Genomic DNA, 19916 nt, shown 5'->3' with positions numbered 1-19916 from the left:
GCTCTACTCCGAGCTCCTCCCGGATGGCAGAGCTTCTCACCCTATCTCTAAGGGAGAGCCCAGCCACCCTACAGAGGAAGCTCATTTCAGCCGCTTGTACCCGTGATCTTGTTCTTTCGGTCATTACCCAAAGCTCATGACCATAGGTGAGGGTAGGAACCACTATGGACCGGTGCAGAGTCCGCATTACTGCGGACGCCGCACCGATCCGCCTGTCGATCTCCCGCTCCATTCTTCCTTCACTCGTGAACAAGACCCCGAGGTACTTGAACTCCTCCACGTGGGGCAGGATCTCCTCCTTGACCCGGAGAAGGCACTCCACCTTTTTCCGGATGAGAACCATAGCCTCATGGTGAACCATAGTGTTCATGGTGAAGAAGAACCATGGGGTTCAGGGCATGTCCCTCCGGTAGGAGACCCCCAGGAAGACCCAGGACACGTTGGAGAGACTATGTCTCTCGACTGGTCTGGGAACGCCTGGGGATCCCTCCGGATGAGCTAGAAGAAGTAGCTGGGGAGAGGGAAGTCTGGGCTTCTCTCCTTAGGCTGCTGCCCCCGCGACCCGACCCCGGATAAGCGGTAGAGAATGGATGGATGGATGGATGGATGGATGGATGGATGGATGGATGGATGGATGGATGGATAATATTAAATGGACAAAATAATTTCGTTATGATCTGAACAAAACCTAACTATTTGGAAATATCCGACACAGCTGCAGAATAGCATTTAATTTCCTCAAATTTCAATGAATCAAAATGGTACCAGAATATTGGTTTGATTTATTATAAAAGAGCATTCAGTAAGTTTGTTTACATGTGCATGCATGACGTGCAAAATTCATGCTGACAGACTTGTCTACAGACTGTCTACATATTAAGTGCGCTACCCAGCAGTGGTAGTCCGGCTACATTTGGTCTAATCTGGGCCCATTATTGTCCAGCTATAGAGTCCACATACATTTTATGTTACCAAACTAATGCAGGAATTGGGTTTCCTTGTGTGCATGTAAACGCAAACAAAATGTAAAGAAATATACTTTATTGTTTAAAAAGAAGTGGAACAGATCTAGGACTAGGAAGAACATTCACAACAAACTTGAAAAACATAGAAAAACAATTTAACTTTAAATGAAAATGAACAAACACTATCAATGAAGAAGTGTAGCGTGGTTTAGACATGCATGGAAACGGACTTAGTAATTAAATTAAACTAAATATATTATCCATTAAGCTTGGACACACCAAGGCCTCAGCAGAACACTGTCCATCCACTTCAGATAAATCCAATAAAGGTCACATTCCCAGCTGTCTGCTCCTTGTAAAATATGATGTTTACAATTACATGAGCACACCAGGGAATCACACAAGGCCTGAGTGAAGAGTTAAGCTAAAATAAACAATGTACTATTTGTGTTTTGTTGATGGAAACGGTCACTAAATAAGGTGTGAATCTTGGGGTAATTTGAAGATTGAATTGTTCTTTTGCCTCATTTAACCCCATGTTCTCGTTAATATAGTGGAGAGGAGAGGAGAGGAGAGGAGAGGAGAGGAGAGGAGAGGAGAGGAGAGGAGAGGAGAGGAGAGGAGAGGAGAGGAGAGGAGAGGAGAGGAGAGGAGAGGAAAAAGCAGTCTTATGTACCATAGCTAAGATGTTTGCTGCTCCTGTTCTAACTATGAACATTAGTTAGAACAGAACATTGCAGAACTTTCCTCACAGAGGTTTCAAGTTCATTTTAAAGTAGAGAGGGAGTCATCCTCCTCTACCTGGACAGCAGGGGCCTGATAGCTAAAGGCTTGGCTCCTGCATTCTGCTGTTAAGGATTCTGGGATCCACAAGTGAACCAGTAGCCAGATGATGGATTATATGATGCTACCAGCTTCTCCAGATAGGATGGTTGTCATTTGTCAGTAGGTGCTCCTCAACACAGCTGCTATACTGAAGTACATATATTAGTAACTCTACTGCAATCAGCATAAAATACAAAACAAACCCTTTCATGTCGAAAAATTGTAGGTAAATCATTGACCTGTGATTTATAAAGAATGTTTCTGGCTACATTCTGCTAAAGAAGAATTAGTTAAATTAATGCTTACTTTTGCAGTGAAATGGAATATTGTGCCGCTAAGCGAAGTAAAAAATCAACTACTAATACTACTACTACTACTACTACTAAGAAGAAGAAGAAGAATCTTTTTATTGTGCTTTTTATACAATGATTGCAGCTCACAGTGCTTCAGAATAAAAGTAAAGAGAGAAATTTTAAATGCATTATTAAAATAAAGCATTCATACAAAACAAAATAAAACATTAGTAACACTTAAGAGAAGAATATGCAATTAAAACAATAACACCCAACACAGGGTGGGATGAAACTAAGCTACAGTAAAGACTACAGTGTAAAGATAGGTTTTCAATCTTATTTTAATGATCTTAGGGGCATACGGTATGTAACAAAGGTGGCATCCTCAGTTTCCTTTCGACTCGTGTTGGGGACCTCCAATAAAGCAGCAGGAGATGATCTTTGGGGTATATAGCTAACAAGGGAATTAGCAGTGTAGCTTGGCCCCAGCCCATGAACTGCTTTGTATACAAGGAGGAGGACCTTAAAGTTAACTCTAAATGTTAAAGGGAGAAAGTTCAAGATTTTTATTGTCTTTGTGAACTGCATTTTGACTGGCCCTTCACCTGCTACCGTTGTACTTCAATGGATGCCAAAAACTGTCATCAACACCAACAATTATGGAAAAGAAGGTTTGAAAATTAATCAAGTAAATTTGAGAACTGATTGGATATTTGGATTTCAGATCAAAATGTGGAGGTCCAGCATGCGTCTCCTGTGGGGAGGCTGCTGAAAGTCTGCAGCTGTTATCAAGTGAGAACTAAGGTCAGTCTTAAAAAGATCACTCAGCGTTCTCTCTACTCATTGTCTCGTGGTGTCGTCATGGCGCTGTTCCCGTTCCTTTGGCCTTGAGGACAAAGATAACCTGTGAAATTCTTGCCTAGAGTTTTGTCTTTGATTGAGAAGGTCATCCTTTAAGAGCAGCCTCAATAAGAACACCAAACTCAATAACACCACTGAAACTGTATAAGGCCCTGGTATTCAAGTGAAAGAAATTAAAAAAAAATCTTAGCTCAAAAAGGCTAAAAGATTCCATCCTCTGCCTAAACCTGACTGTCTGCAGCAACACCTGATTTAGTGTCAATGTAATACTCATACATTGCTATTAAGTGACCATAATCTGTACAGTAGTAAAAACATTTATCGCCACTACTGTATGCTTCAGTCAGTCTCAGCTTCCTTAACCACGGTGGAAATCCTTGTCTTCTCTTTGTGCTCTTCCTGGCTTTGGTCCACTTCTTGCCTCAGAGGTGTAACCAGACTCTTCTGCCACGCAGCCAAATGTTAGCAGCTATAATGTGGAGAGAGCAAATGGTGTCACCTTGCTTTTGTTGTTCTTGTTGTCCCTCCTGAGGTATTTCTGGCCTGCACGTTACACATCTGAGACAGATGGGCGTCACACAGCGTAGAACAGGATTGTAGGTTAAGCAGAAAGATATTTCAGAGGTCAACACTCATTTTATTAGTGTTAGAACACAGATAAGAAAGAATAACAGAGTGCAATTTATAATTATCTTTTAATCTCTCTCTATCCAGCTGAGCCTTGAAGGACAAGTCATGTGACATCAAGGTCATCATGTAGCTCTTAACAAAAAGCTCACGTCATCTCTCCTTTGTCTCCTGATACCAGTGTAAGAAGAACTGTAGCATCATTCACTGCTGCTCCCCGAGACTCAGGTACAGTAAAACTGTCTGCTAGCTAATCTAAAAGTCAAATTTAATGCTGATTCATGGTGTGAATTCAAGGAGATTTATTACTGGTCACTTTCTACTTTACATGGTTTTATTCTTTACTGTACTTTACTTTATCACAGGCACAAGAGTGCTAAAACACCTAAAAGTTGTTTTTAAAAATATTTGCTTTGAGGTTTTGAACAGATTTGCTGGATGTCAGGAACTGAACTGATGGAAAATCTCATTTGAAACCCTTTCAACTATTATATACAAAGTTGAATGTGCATGTTTTAGGATGTTAATCAGTAGCCTGCTGACTGCTATGCATGCCAGTGGGATAATTATACAGTTTCATTTACATGATTTCAACATTTCTACTGGTTAAAGCTTACACAGAATATACTGCTACCCATAAAATATTTGGACGCCTACATTTACCATTTTACCAAAGGATGACAGAAAAGTCTTTTGGTCCACATTGCAGAATCAGCGTCTCACACCGATGATGTGTGACACGGTGTGGAACATAATGTTGAGTCTTCAACCTGTTGACTCCTACATCAGCATTAGCACATTTACACACGTTATGAAATGTGTTTCATTCTTAGGCTCCACATGATGACAACTGGAGCTACAGTACTACAGAATCAACAAAACACAGGAAAAATGCAATGCCATGATGTGTGTTTAGAGGTGATTGACACTTTAGGGTCTGATTCCAATCTGAATAGAGACAGAGGACATTGCAGCTCATAGCAACACGGCACCTTGTTTAGGGCGTCTTTGTGCAAGTTAAGGCCACGTGATAAAGTCACCAGACATGCAGGACAAAGATTAAGAGAGTTTATGCTACTGAGAAAGTTGCACTTGTTCATGGAAAGCACAGACCTGCAGAGAATTAGTCAGGTTTGCAGGTAGAAGTATGCAGACGCGTGAGTACCAATAGTACCAATAACATTCACATACTGTGTGCCGATCAAATATGGGACTAAATTGTAACACAACCAGTAGAATTAACTGCTGCAATTATAGGAGGGACAAAAATGTTAAAGCATTTATTTATATTTTTGCTGTAAATGTCAGTTGTTTATTTACTGTTTTGCTCTTTTGATAAATATATTGAGTGTTCCTGTCTAACAGCAGTGGCAGCCTGAAACTAGCACTTTAATAACCTTCCTTTTTTTCTGTAACTAAAGTGAAAACGTGTTGTGTCGTCGGTCTGCTTCTCATAAACAAGTACAGGGAAAAACACAAGACTGAGTCTGCAGATTAATTGAAATGCTCTTTATTTTATTCTACAGTTCCATTAAGTTGAAGATGGCTGCAGTTTGAGTGTTTGTAAGTTTCACTCCTCGTCCAGCCCTTTCTGTGAGAGAGAAGGATGTGACAGTTTAATGAAAGACTCAGCAGGACTCAACAATTCCTCACAAATCACATTCAGTCTTATACTGTCGCCAATAAATGTGGAATCTTTTTGTTTTCACACATACATCTTGTCATTCCACTTTGCTCACATCCGTAACCATCAGTGAACAGACAAGGTTTTAAAAAGATAAACTGTTACTCTACTAAGAAAAAATCAGACTGTCACAATAATTTAATCAGATGATGTAAAGTTTCTTAAAAAAAAACCTTAAAGAGCAAAAGTTTTACTTTTTTAACTGTCTGTGTTGTTGTTTTTTAAATCCTGCAACAGCTTGTAGTAGTGCTGTAGTGCTATACTGAGCCTGTTTTCATGATAGAAATGACAAAAGAATTTAATTATTAATCATAAAACCACTAGCACATCTTACCAGACCCATAAAACAGATAAATACATCTATCTTTTCAAAGATTGGTCTTATTTCTTTTATGAAGTCAAACTTGTATTGTAATGTATTCAGTCTCATAAATGAAGTGAAAGAATCTAAAAGGAGGGTTTCACCATGTATGTATCTCATGTAGTCCAGCGAGACCTCTCACCTTGGAGCCAACGTCACGGCTTTTGGCGCGCAGCTTGTTAACCTGCGACTCAGCGATGTCAGCTCGCTCTTCAGCCTCGTCCAGCTCGTGCTGCAGTTTGCGGAACTTTCCGAGATGAGTGTTGGCCTGCTCTTCCTAGAGGGTTCAGTTAGCAAGCAGCAATATTAGAGGAGTGGATACGACATTGACATGTTCTTGTTTTTACATCATATATAATGGAACATCTGGGAACTGTCACGTACCAACACTTTAGTGACAAAAACATGTTTCAATCTGAGTCTATTTAAAGTGAAGATGGTGATGGAATTGTGGGGAAAAATTGTCTAAAAAACATGTTGACAGAATTTTTGGTAAGTTTTTGATTCAACGTGACACTGGAAAGCATATCATTCCATCCATCCATCCATCCATCCATCCATCCATCCATCCATCCATCCATCCATCCATCCATCCATCCATCCATCCATCCATCCATCCATCCATCCATCCATCCATCCATCCATCCATCCATCCATCCATCCATCCATCCACAATGATTCCAGCGCCACTGAGGTGAATGATAATCTGATAAATCAAACTGTAAAGTTTTTTATTTGTTTTGTTGTTTTTTTTCCTCCAATTGTCAGTTCTACTTTTATTGATATATTACTTTAGGGAAAATGGGGATTTTTATTTTAATTGTGTTCAATCATTATTTTATTTACTGATTTTAGTAAAATTTGAAACAAACATTTTTTTTAAAAATCATGTAAACATGCACGGTTCCTAGAATGTATTTAAATGTATTGTAATCTGTATTTAAAAGAAAATAATCTGGGTAGATGAAGCAAAAACAGGACATTTATGGGCCACACTTACAGCTTCCTCTGCAGCTCTCTTGTAAGCTTTGACTTTCATTTGCAGTTTGTCCACCAGGTCCTGCAGACGGACGACATTCTTCCGGTCCTCCTCAGTCTTAACAAATCAGAGCAAGAGCAGAATAAAGTGATGAGGGGCATCAGCAGCTAACAGAGGGACTAAACTGAATATAGACAACTCACCTGATACGTGAGCTCCTTGATGCGTCGCTCATATTTACGTATTCCCTTCAGCGCTTCGCTGCTCTTCTTCTGCTCCATTTCCACCTCGGTCTCTAAGTCCCTTACCTGGACAAGACAAAATAATTAAAGAAGAATCAAACTTTCAAATAAAACTACAGCTAAACTGTTTTAATCATTGTATTAATACTAAATCACAATTCTCTCTGAAAGTCAAAGATAGTGAATTATGTAGTTGCCAGATCCCTTGTATTATTTTAAAACTATTCAAATATAACACTTAATTTCTTTCAAACTAACATAAAGGTTGAAACAGAATCTCTTCTAATTGAATTAAAGCCAAGAACAACAATTTTCAAATCTGTCAACTTTAACTTAATCTGATGCCCCCAGCTGTTGACCAGCAGGGGTTTGCGTCTGATGGGATATGGAGTTTTTAGTTGTTTGTTTCATGAGTTCAACATCATTGCTTAATGACAGCAATAATATTGGCACATCCATCTCACCCTGGCCTCCAGCTTTTGAACCTGCTTCTTGCCTCCTTTCATGGCGATCTGCTCCGCTTCATCCAGACGGTGCTGCAGGTCTTTGATAGTTTGCTCCATGTTCTTCTTCATGCGTTCCAGGTGAGCGCTGGTGTCCTGCTCTTTCTTCAGCTCCTCTGCCATCATGGCCGCATCAGTAATGGCCTTCTTGGCCTTATCCTCAGCATTTCTGCACTCCTGAACTGCTTCCTCCACTTCAGTCTGAAGCTGGGACGCATCGACTTCAAGCTTCTTCTTCTGATTAATCAAGCCTGTATTCTACATATTTGAGGGATGGAAAATTGGATCAGGTCAAAAGAAATAAGCCTATCTGCATGATTAATTTATCATAAATGATCAGGTCTCACCTGTGAGTGCAGCAGCTGCACCCTCTCACTGACATCCAGCAGCTCTTGCTCAGCAAGTTTACGACTCCTCTCTGTTTGCTCCAGAGCGGCCCTCAGTTCCTCCACTTCAGCCTGAAGCAGGTTGTTGCGTCTCTCTACAATAGCGATGTTCTCCTTCATCTCATCATTGGCCCGCATGGCTTCATCCAGCTGAATCTGACAGTCCTTCATGGGATAACACAGGTGGTTAATTGTTTGGATTCAGTTTTCACATCTCGTGTTTCATCTTCAGGTTTACCTTCAGATGTGCGTGGACAGATTTGAGCTGTTTTTGGGCCTCAGCTGCCTGCCTGTTGGCCTGACTCAGCTGGATCTCCATCTCATTCAGATCTCCCTCCATCTTCTTCTTCAGACGGAGGGCCTCGTTCCTGCTGCGACATTCAGCCTCAAGAGAGCTCTGCAGGGTGTCGATGGTCCTCTGCAGGTTCCTCTTGGACTGCTCCATCTCCTCGTCTTTTTCAGCTAGTTTGCGTTCAATGTCCGCTTTGACTTGATTGAACTCTAGCTGGGCTCTCAGGATCTTACCCTCCTCGTGCTCCAAAGAAGCCTAGTGAGTAGAAAGGTCTTGAAATGTTAGACAACACAAAACACAGCTCAAAAAGGTGATTTCAACCATCATAGTAATCCTGTACCTCAGCTTCCTCTAGAGCAGACTGGATTTCATTTTTCTCTTGTTCCAGTTGTTTGCGGAGTTTCTCCAATTCATGGATGCTCTTCCCACCCTCACTGAGTTGCTCACTGAGGTCAGAAATCTCCTCTGTCCATAAAAAGCAATGATTAGTATTTAAATTGTCACATGTGAAGAGCATCTAAAGAATGTGCACACATAAGAGTTGTCTTTTTAATGCCCATTAACAACCATTCCCTGATGTCGTACAGGGAAATTTGATTAAACGGTTAAACTAAAAGGGTCATGATGGAGATTACATGATGTTTACATGATCTTCTCACTTCAGAAAACTTTTATATATTATATAATATATACTATATATTTCCATGCATAGAATATTCTTGTAAACTGTTTTACCCTGTAAGTTCTTGTTCTCTCTCTTCATGGTCTCCAGATGATCCAGTGACTCCTCGTATGAATTCTTCAGCTTGAAGAGCTCTGTACTCAGAGCTCTGGCCTCTTTCTGAGAGCCTTCCAGCTCGCACTGAGACTCCTCATACTTCTGTTTCCACTCAGACAGAACCTGCAGAAAGGTTAAAAAGAAACATTCACCTGTGACATTAATGAAGAAAAAATAGACATTTTTTAAACATTTCGATTTTCACGTAGCATAACAATAGAAAGTTAAAGTACTGTACTGTACTGAACTTTATCCAACATACACAACACGGACTCACCTTGTCAAAGTTCCTTTGCTTCTTGTCCAGAGCAGCAGCAGCAGCATTAGACCTCTCCACATCCACCATCAGATCTTCAATCTCGTTCTGCAGCCTGTGTTTGGTCTTCTCCAGAGAGGAACACTTAGCATTCACTGCTTCAACAGCCTCCTCAGCCTCCTGCAGACGCTGCGCCAGCTTCTTCCTTAAGAAACAGTCATTAATTAGTCTTAATATTGCCTCAGTTTCCCTCCATCGGATGATTGCACTGACTTCAGTTAAATGACTGGCTGCTCGCTCACCTAACAGACAAACTTTTTGTTCGTCTTACATTTTAGTTGGAACATAACACAAACAAAAAGCTGATCTGCTAGACGAAAAATGGCGTTAGGAGTTAAATGTTGAACTGCTGTGTCAGACGATCTTACTTTGCCTCCTCCAGTTCCTCGGTTCTCTGGATAGCATCAGTTTCATACTTGGTTCTCCACTGAGCCACCTCAGAGTTGGCCTTGGACATGCTCCGCTGCAGCTCAGCCTTGGCCTCCTGCTCCTCCTCGTACTGCTCCCTCAGCAGGTCGCAGTCATGGCGAGAAGACTGCAGGGCATGGGCAAGAGCACTCTTGGCCTGTAGACACCAAAATTACATGAAGATGGGAAGTTGCACATCAGGGCAGTGTCACAGCATCGTGCAAGGAAGCTTCATTTGACCTTGCTCTCCTCCTCCAGCTGTCTTTTTAGGTCTTCAATCTGTTGAGTGTAGGACATTTTTCCACGTGTCAGCTGAGACACAAGTGAATCCTTCTCCTCCAGCTGCCTCGACAGCTCACCTAGTAGATTTAGAGAGAAAAAACATTTGAATTTGCCGTTTTATGAAGAATCGCTACCGCGTGTGATGATTGTGTGTGCATGTTTGGCATTGCATGGAAATGTTAAAACGATGACAAGCACATCGAAGCTGTGCTTACGTGGAAACTGTATTGTATAAGTGTAAATATTTCTGCAAAGTCGTTTATGACTGAGAACATGTGCAGGTTCCCCATAATCCCATGTTTTACACCCTGATGTAAGTATTTATGCTGCAATTACATATTTTGAATGTTCTCAATGACTACTTTCTGTTCAAAGTGATCAAAAATATCAATGTACGAACACTTCATGGTATTTTTTTCTCTTCAATGAAAAAGAACTTGATATTTGTATGTATATTTTTAAGTTTCCAGTGTTTTTTTAATTTCAGTTTACAAGAGTCTTCAAACATGTTTTAATTTTTTAAAAGGGACGTACCATTTTCTGTCTGAAGTTTTGCTTTTTGCATATTGAAGTCAGTAATGCAGCGTTGACCCTCTTCAAATTTGGATTTGTACTCATTCATCTGATCTTCTATCACTCTGCAGTTCTTCTCTAGGTTTGTCTAAATTAAAATTAAAGTCATGAATACACAAAAATGCAGATATTTGTTGTTTTGTTGAGAAATAATTCCCTTTTGTGTTGACCAACCTTTGTCTTCACAATATGTTCCATGTTGGAGACCACATCATCCAGTTCCAGTCTGAGCTCACTCTTCTCCTTCTCCAGTTTCTGCTTGACTCTCTGCAGGTTGTCGATCTGCTCTCCCAGGTCAGCAACGCTGTCAGCTTGTTTCTTCCTGAGAGTGGCTGCTGTGGCTTCGTGCTGCAGAGTTGCCTCTTCGAGGTCTCTGCGCAGCTTCAGGAACTCAGCCTCCCTCTTTTTGTTCATCTCAATCTGGAGAGTTGTTGCCCCACCAGCCTCCTCCAGCCTCTCGCTGATCTCCTCCAGCTCTCTGGCTAGGTCTGCTCTCTGCTTCTCCACCTTGGCTCGAGCAGCTCTCTCTGCTTCCAGCTCTTCCTCAAGCTCCTCAATGCGAGCCTATACATAAGGGATTAGTTAATTGCTGACTGCCAACTCTTATCACTGTGTCCTAGAGTGTTTGAGCATCACCTGGAGTTCCTTCAGTTTCTTCTGAAGCTGAAGAGTCACAGCTTGCTCGTCTTCTATCTTGTTATTGAGCTGGCTGACCTCAAAGTCTTTCCTGATAAGAGATAAGTTAAATCATAGCAATAAAATAATAATAATAATTATGTGTGTGTGTGTGTGTGTGTGTGTATATATATATATATATATATATATATATATATATATATATATATATATATAAAATAGAGAGAGACAGAGAGAGGGAAAGACTCATTTTTACTTTTTAAGATGCTCTTCCAGCTGCTGCTTGTCATTCTCCAGGTCCATGATGCTCTCATGAGTCAATTTCAAGTCTCCTTCAAGCTTCCTTTTAGCTCTCTCCAGATCCATCCGAACTTTCTTCTCCTGTTCCAGTGAACCTTCAAGCTGGAAAACATTAACAAGGATCATGCTAATTACAAATGAACATTAACAAGGATCATGCTAATTACAAATCAACCTAGACCAAAAGGTGATAGCAGTGTGTGCATCACCACCTCAGGATGGCGTCATCATGGTAGTATTGGTTATAAATCCCACTTCAAATTAGAAACAGCTTTGATCAAACATTATGTCTATATTTATTTATTTATTTCTTACATCATCCACTTGTTGTTCCAGCTTAGTTTTGGCCTTGGTCAGAGTGTTGACTTTGTCTTCTTCACTCTGCAGATCATCCAGTGTTTGCTGATGAGCTTCCTGTAAAGCTTTTTTCTCCTTGGTTAACTTGGCGATGATTTCATCCAAAGCAGCCATTTCCTCGGTCAGGTTCTTCACCTGTGGAATTGGATATACATGATTTTAAAAATAGAAACTATTGACATAACTGCATTTTTCTTAAAGGGACAGTGCCCCTGGTGGAAGTGAAAAGACCAAGATTAATTAGATATATAAAGAGCTCCAGAGCTGTCCTTTAACCATACATATACCTGACTTCTACAATCTGATACAAAAATGTCAGTAATGTCTTAATGTACTCAAAAGACTGAATAATAATAATATATTAAAAAACAAAAATGACGAGCTTTCTGGAAGGTTGAGTATGACTTCAGTCTCTTTCCATTCTATCAAAATGTTGATAAAGTTACATGATACTGTGCTGCATAAGAACACCTTGTTCTCGGTGGCATGCTTCTCTTTCTCCACTTTAGCCAGAGTGAGCTCCAAGTCGTCGATGTCTTTCTTCAGCTCAGAGCATTCATCCTCTAGTTTCCTCTTCTTGGCAGTAAGTTCAGCATTCATCTCCTCCTCATCCTCCAGACGCTCAGACAGCTCTTTAGACTTTGCTTCCAGTTGGATCTTGTTTTTGATCAGCCCCTCACATCTTTCCTCAGCATCAGCCAGATTATCTTGCTCCTGAAACAAGTCATTCAGTGACAGTGAGTCAAAATATAAAGTGCTGCTGTATTAATATTTACTTGGACATTAGCAGAGTAGATGTGTGACATCATAAACTCAAAATGATACCAAACTTACAGCTTGAACTTGCAGCTGCAGGTCATTTTTCTCTTGGAGAAGAGTGACCATTTTTTCCTCCAACTCTTTTCTACGAGCTTCAGATTTTGCAAAAGCCTCTTTCAACTTGAGGAATTCTTCCTTCATGTTGGCCATCTCTTTCTCTGCCTCAGCAGATCTCAGCAGAGGTTTGATCTTGAAGTACAGCTTCATCCAGGGCCAATTTTTGACCCCCATGAAGGCACGGATGTTCCACTGGATCACCAGCAATGCATCCCTGTCAATGGCCAACCAGTGTGATAACAGCCAAGTAAGATGCAACATGAGAAGCATCACATATATTCTATATTCATATGTTACCTCCTTTCCACAATCTTCTGGAATTCCAGCCTGGCCAGAAGTCCTCTGGATCTAGCTTGGATTCCAGTGATGATAAGTGAAAGCCGGTCATCTCTCATCTCTTCAAGTTGCCCAAGAAGACCGGCCTTAAAGAACACCTTTAGGAAATACATCGTTTTACAAGATTATTTTAGATCAGATCCCTCATCAGACAGATGTCAGAGATCAGAATTGACCAGGTCAAAGGTCACTGATGTATGTCTGAGATTCAGGATGTTCCTTCAAATGTCTTTTACCTTAGTGTGCCCAAACTTGTACTGATTATGATCAATATCCAGAGATCCCAGAAGTTTCTCAGCTCCCTTCTTGCTGTCAATAAACTGACCCTCGGGGATGGCAGCAGGATTCAAAATACGATATCTGGAGAGGTAAAAAGGCAATGCTGTCAACGGTGAAACTTATTTATGCTTTGGAACATTGGAGAAAGATGAACCTCTGTTTGAAGTCTCCATAGAGGATCCTGTTGGGGAATCCTTTTCTGCAGATCCTGATGCCTTCCAGAACACCGTTACAGCGCAGCTGGTGCATGACCAGAGGATGCTCCATAGCCCCAGGAGTCTTGGTCTCATTGGGGATGATGCAGCGCACAAAATGAGGGTGAGTAGACCTCAGATTGGTCATCAGCTTGTTCAGGTTTTCCTGTATGTGCAAAGCAAAAAAAAGTGCTTCATGTTTCATCTTTGGGAAGAACACCATAAAGATAAACCAGTGACACCAAGCTTCAAAACATGTATCTGAATGAATAAGTTGATCCATTAGAATTAGTGATTGTAATCATAATAATCATCATCTTCATAATCTTACCCTGTGTAATGCTGAGACCGTTTGGAAAGATGAACCTTTCTTTTTGCTACCTTTGCCTTTTCCACCAGTTTCTTGAATTAAAATAAAACATGGATCATTGGTTTCACATCATTCCAACCATCGATGATGAAATGTAGAAAAGCACAATTCTTTTTTAGGTAAAGCCTCTTAATTCTGCAGTTGTGCAAAGGAAAAAGTCTTTGACTCTTCAAAAGACAAACCTGCGTCAGTTCCAGCATAATTAGCAAAGAGGATGGATAAGAGTTTGAGATTAGACTTCTGGTAGAGTCCAACCACCGTCTCATTCAGAGGGTCCTTGTTCTTCACCAGCCAGTTGTTGATGTTGTAATCAACAGTTCCAGCGTAGTGCATCAGGGCAAAATGGGCCTCTGGTTTTCCTTTGACAATCCTGGGTTTCTGGAAGTTGGCAGATTTACCCAGATGGTTGTCGTAGAGTTTAGCTTTAAAGGTGGCATCAGATGCTTTGGGAAACATGCACTCCTCTTCAAGGATGGACATGATACCCATGGGCTGTGGAAAGGAACAGCATTGGTATTTTATTTCTCTTCTCTTTTCTCTCCTTGACTCATATGTGAACACATCTCACCTTTTCAATCAGGTCAATACAGGCCTGCAGGTCCATACCAAAATCAATGAAAGTCCACTCAATCCCTTCCTTCTTGTACTCTTCCTGCTCCAGCACAAACATGTGGTGGTTGAAGAACTGCTGCAGCTTTTCATTGGTGAAGTTGATGCACAGCTGTTCGAATGTGTTGAACTGTAAAAGGAAGGAAATCATTTGGTAAGAAGTGTGAAGTGGATGTCTGTGCTGCCTTCCTGGAAAAACACAACTTAAAATGTGGTCATTGAACTCAATCAAAACTGAATCTCGGTCAGGAAAACAGCTGGTTAGATGACTCACATCAAAGATTTCAAATCCAGCAATGTCCAGCACCCCAATGAAGTACTGGCGAGGCTGCCTGGTGTCCAGGGACTGGTTAATTCTCACCACCATCCACAGGAACATCTTCTCATACACTGACTTAGACAGTGCACCGATAGCATAATTCACCTAAAAACCAGAACAAGTTTGGAGTTATGTTTAAATGCTGTTTGCATTATTTCTGACAGTCTTCACAAAGCTACTGTGCTAAACTAAAAACTGAAAATTTCACCTGTGCTTGAATAACAAAGTGTTTTTCTGGCAATAAATGTTCTCTTCTATTCAAGTACCTGTTTTCTATAGATGTACAATATACAGTTTGAACTGAACTGTATCACAGTATTGCATCCAGTAAATCCACTTTAAATTGCGACATTTAAAATCTTGACCCTAAAAGGCTAAATCATGAGCTGATTATATACTGTCATGTGTTTTTATTATTATTGTTATTCTAATGATAACTTTAGTAATGTGAACCTAATTCACTTTCATACAACTTTATTTTTATTGCTAATTCAGACTTTGACTAAAATACAGTTCTGATTAAGCAAAAGCATAGAAATGGAAATAACGGTGTATGTACTGTATTTACATTTCCTGATCATGTGCCTTTGAACTTTTGTGTTTCTCTTACCTGCTGGACATTTTGTCCCTTGGTGACCCATTCATTTCCAACTTTGACCCTTGGGTGACAGAGACCTTTGATGAGGTCTGCAGAGTTCAGGCCCATCAGATATGCTGATTTGTCAGCATCTGGAACAGGAAAGTGAATATTGTGACTGTGTCGACTGAGGCCAGAACCTCACTCAAACCTGACCAACAGATCTTCTCTCACCTTCAGTTCCATCGGCCTCTGCCTGCTCCTCTCGCTGCTTCTGCTTGAACTTCATGTTGCCATAGTGCATGATGGCACCAATCAACTTGTACACAGAGTTCTTCTCCTCTTGAGTGAATCCCAGCACATCAAAGGCACTCTGAGGAAGAGATACTATAAGGTGATATCATAGACATTATTTCAAAAACCTATCAAAGATTTTCTAATTGACAAGAGGTTCTTGACTTTCAATATGTTTATATTTTGAATGTGATCTATTGACATAAACAGAATCACAGTCTTAAAACCAATTGGACCAATATTTGCCATAATGAAGGTGGCTCAGTTATTACATGTATTCTAACCCATTTGTTCATTTTTCATATTACAAGATTGTAGCAAAACATTTATATTTTCAATGAGAATCCAGATTATTTTAATATAACAAGTTAGATCTAAATGTATCTATTTTATTTTATCGATTTTATTCATCTACATATTGTATCTCAATGGGTTTTAAAGCGGAGGCCACCAGAGGGAGTTAGAGAGCCTCCAAAATTGGAGAGAAGGTGACAAAAAAGAGAAAAATACCAACAGAGTCGAAAATATTTTCAAGTATTGTTATGAATTATAGGTTATAATAAAAGAACACTATAATCTTAACTGCTATCTTTCTAACTGCATGCCTGTTTAAATCCTTGTGTATGTCATAATCTGTGTTGTCCTGGTGGTTAGGGGCTGTCATTGAGCTGCTCTGAGGCTGGTGCAGATATGGAGAGAGTTTTGAAAAAAAGAAGTCCCAAGACACATACAATAGCCATGATGTGGGTGACACTGCCTCAACAAGAAACTAAGAATTTCTGGTGAACTGAAATGCAAGTACAGTATGAGACAGCCGGCTGTGAATATACCTTTAAAAACACAGAAAAATGGCTCAATTGCCCAAAATGCAGAGACCCTTTTAAATTAGTGTTTGAAACTCTCAAAAGTTCCGCATCCCTTGACACAAAAACACCCACAAAGACCTTTTCAAACATAAACAAGAGCCCTTTTCCACACAATTATTGGATGATAATTAGAGATTAAGAAATTCAAAAATTCAATGTTTCTTAACATATTTGCCTGGTTTGCAAAGGGGATTCCCAAATAGAGGCCTTGCGGGGGGGGGGGGGGGGGGGGGGGGGTGTCTTGGCTTGGTAATTATGGGAACCCCAGTTCCATTCACCACCGCTTTGAAATTTATTTAAATCAAATCAATCTTTATTTATATAGCGTCTTAAACAATCAAAATTGTTTCAAGGCGCTTTCCAGAATCCCAGGGCCTGACCCCAGATTGTATAAGATTTTCCCTTTTTTCCCTTTTTTCCCTTTTTAGTTTATTTTCTAGTTTATTTTCATTCTCACTTTTAACTCTTATTTGTAATGACTGGGGCGATTAGCAGCACAGATTAGTGTTAAAACAGATTTTACACTTTTTCCTGTGCAGATATACATTTTTCTGTGTCCCTACTCACATCAGTAGCCATCAGCTCTTCTGCATCGTTGATAGATGTCACAGTTGTCTCTCCTTGAGAGATGTAGGCGTAGTCATAGGGGTTGTTGGTGATCAGCATCATCTCTGAAAAAAATTCCAGCATAAACATTAGATTTCTGTCAGAGATCTAGGAATGTAACTGCTTGTTGTTCCTGCTTCCAGGACTGGTGATCATTGTTTACCGAGCAGTTCAGGTTTCTTCTGAGACAGAATCTGATAGAAGATGTGATAATCCCGCTCAGCTTTGAGCTGAAAGGTGACTCTTGACTTTTCCAGCAGATCTGTGAACATACAGAATTCCCACTGTAGTGATTAACAGAACAAAAAGAACTCACTGAAAGATCACTGCTTACAAGTCTCAATATCAGCGGAAGCAAGTTTTCCACTGGCAGCAAAATGGATCCGGATGAATTTGCCCTAAAATGTATTCAACAGACAGAAAATGGTGAGATGGAATAGACTCAGAGGGTCATTTTTATCCAGGAAACAAACTTACAAATCTGGAAGAGTTGTCATTCCTGATGGTTTTGGCATTACCAAAGGCTTCTAAAGCCGGATTAGCCTGGATGATTTGATCCTCCAGCGTACCCTAAAAACACAACAAACACCCCTTTCATTAATTTCTCAGGGTAAATGATTCCTTTACTTTTTCATTCCTGTATCTAGTTTGACCTTTTTGTCGGGGTTTCCCTCCTTCTTTCCACCTCCAGCAGCTATACTGGCAAAGTACTGGATGACTCTCTTTGTGTTAACCGTTTTCCCGGCACCAGATTCTCCGCTGAAAACAACAAATGCATCCTTTTCTCAGGGGTTGTAATCACTGCCCTTTCTTTAATCACTCTTTCTCTCTCAGTCTATCAGACTTTTAAATGTATCATTGTGTCATTGATGCCTCTGTTTAGTCTAAAACACACACAACAGAACAGAAAACTCACGTGATGAGGATTGACTGGTTTTCTCTGTCTGTAAAAAAAAAACAACAACATAGAAATAAGGCCTGGCCTTTGCTTAAAAGAATTGAAACATTGGAGAAGTGGAGGTGAATTACCAGTTAGCATATACTGGTATGCATTGTCAGAGATAGAGAAAATATGAGGAGGGGCTTCAGTCCTCTTCTTTCCTCTGTAGGCCACAACAACTTCCTGGTTGTAGACTGGCAGCCACTTGTAGGGGTTGACAGTCACACAGAACAGCCCAGAGTAGGTCTGCCATAGAGAAAGATGGGAAAGGTTCAAGTGCTGGTTTCTCATCAATCTAAGACGATCAGACATCAGACGTCAGCCTTACGTAGATCATCCACGCTGCGTAACGCTCTTTGAGGTTAAACAGCACGGCGGGCTCGTGGAGGAAGGTGAACATGGCCATGTCTTCAATCTTATCGAACTTTGGTGGGTTCTGAGTGTGGACATCACACTCCTTCACCGTCACTGTCTGAAAGTGTAGATTCAGAAATAACACAATTTTCGTAGGACAGATATGGCCCTTTACTTAAATGGCTGTTCATGCTGTTTATACTGTCAAGTTAACAGAGAAGTTAACGTTTTGGATTTTAACCTGTTTACCGGTAAACTTCCTACAATGGCAGTTCATCTTTAATGGCTAAGTGGTCACTGCCCACCATCATTTGGAAGGCTAAAAGCAGCCCTGGACAGAGTCCACCTCAGACCGACAGATGAGGTTTTTAACATGTCCTCACAGATCCACTCACCTTCCCCTTCTCAGTCTGGACGGTAACTTTGTCACCCTCGCGGCTGGTGATGGATGCCTTCACGTACTCCTCCTCAGTATCTGGAACGAAGCACTCTTTCTTCATGTCAAAGGGACGCGTCTGAGCCTCCAGACGTTCCCGCTCAGATTTCCTCAGGTACGGAGCTGCTGCCCCAAACTCTTTCATGGTAGCGTCACTCATTTTTCTGTCTACAGAAAGACAGAAATCCAGAACTGAACTGTTTTAACTGGGGATGGATGAGGTGCAGAATAAATTATCTGGAGTTTTCTCCTTTTCTTTTGTCATACAGAATTTATTTTTTTGTTGCTCTATTGATTATTTGTTTTTTTTAAATCAAAATCTCATTTGAATTAGATTTTTCACCACTTAGCCATAAAATTTAAACATGTGATTCAGAGCAAATTCTCTCCTCAGCTGAGATCAAAATTTTTCTGATTATTATGCAAAATTGTTGATGCAGGTGCAGATATAAACCTACAAATGAAAGCAAAAGATAAAAGCAGCCAGAATATTTTTTTTTAAATGTAAAAGGTACCTCAAACAGTATAGATCATTAGTAAACATTTTGATCTGAAACTTATTCTGATATGGGTGATCTCACCTTATCAGTCTCTTCTGAGGTGTTCGAGGCGCGATGCTGCTGCTGGAATTTAAATGACAGTGATGAGACAAGTGTTCATCCACAGACAAATGCAAAGTTACAGTGTAATAACACTGTAATAGTGTGGACTTTGCCCACGCACCTTACCTTGAGACAGAATGGTGACCTATGGGGGGGGTTGACCATCAGTTCTGCTTTTAAACAAAGACCCAATGCCAAATATGGAGGAGCATTCAGGCTGCAGGAATGTTATTGTGTCTGAGTGGTGTACGTGAAGGGGGTGGGGGTTAATGAATGGCAGAGAGCAATATAGAAATCAGCAGGTCAGGGTCTTATCAGTGATTGGAGTCTACTAGCACGGCCATATTAGGAGCTCCATGTGGTGTGACGATTAATCGTAGGTATCCTGCAGCAGGGGAGCACAAATCCAGCTTTAAATAGACACAGGAAGGAATTCCGCTCTCATCCTCCCTGACAGTGCTTCTGTTACAGGAACAATTGTCACTCCATCCTCTGACTTTAGGCTGCAAATGTCTTCCCAATTTAATCCTCTGCTTAAGTGTTTTTATTATTATAGATAAGTGATAATGACCCACCCCACCACCACCCTC

The 19916-nt window shown here is 40.6% G+C and overlaps 1 protein-coding gene and 1 long non-coding RNA gene across 13 annotated transcripts; one reads left to right on the top strand and one right to left on the bottom strand.

Moving 5' to 3' along the window:
• The first annotated feature begins 2806 nt into the window (after positions 1-2806).
• LOC115247903 (uncharacterized) lies at positions 2807-9640 on the top strand. 12 transcript variants are annotated; one of them, XR_003886966.1, is made up of 10 exons: positions 2807-2887; positions 3659-3799; positions 4405-4489; positions 5098-5134; positions 5741-6805; positions 7422-7630; positions 7772-7909; positions 8079-8276; positions 8407-8469; positions 8791-9640. It is a non-coding gene; the product is annotated as an uncharacterized lncRNA (long non-coding RNA). The 12 variants fall into 12 exon arrangements; XR_003886968.1 differs by having other exon boundaries at positions 2846-2887; positions 3753-3799; XR_003886967.1 differs by lacking the exon at positions 2807-2887 and adding an exon at positions 3488-3540.
• LOC101067216 (myosin-7) lies at positions 5051-19555 on the bottom strand. The gene is made up of 39 exons (XM_029830853.1): positions 19453-19555; positions 19306-19347; positions 18684-18892; positions 18263-18406; positions 18024-18180; positions 17911-17938; positions 17648-17753; positions 17472-17564; positions 17329-17392; positions 17158-17256; positions 16956-17059; positions 15463-15601; positions 15262-15380; positions 14607-14756; positions 14292-14462; positions 13906-14215; positions 13685-13755; positions 13314-13519; positions 13117-13240; positions 12842-12978; positions 12503-12758; positions 12140-12382; positions 11627-11803; positions 11268-11413; positions 11012-11102; positions 10550-10939; positions 10337-10463; positions 9761-9879; positions 9481-9677; positions 9074-9257; positions 8754-8919; positions 8359-8483; positions 7965-8273; positions 7688-7891; positions 7302-7598; positions 6799-6903; positions 6617-6712; positions 5759-5893; positions 5051-5162 (listed from the first exon to the last, which is right to left on the bottom strand). Exons 3-39 carry the CDS (start codon positions 18882-18884, stop codon positions 5142-5144), a joined length of 5811 nt encoding a protein of 1936 aa, XP_029686713.1. The 5' UTR covers positions 18885-18892; positions 19306-19347; positions 19453-19555; the 3' UTR covers positions 5051-5141.
• Positions 19556-19916: the final 361 nt, after the last annotated feature.

The sequence above is a fragment of the Takifugu rubripes genome, chromosome 22, assembly GCF_901000725.2.
Source record: "Takifugu rubripes chromosome 22, fTakRub1.2, whole genome shotgun sequence".
Taxonomy (NCBI): domain Eukaryota; kingdom Metazoa; phylum Chordata; class Actinopteri; order Tetraodontiformes; family Tetraodontidae; genus Takifugu; species Takifugu rubripes.
The sequence above is the reverse complement of the archived record's forward strand: the minus strand, read 5'-3'. Positions and strand labels throughout refer to the sequence as shown.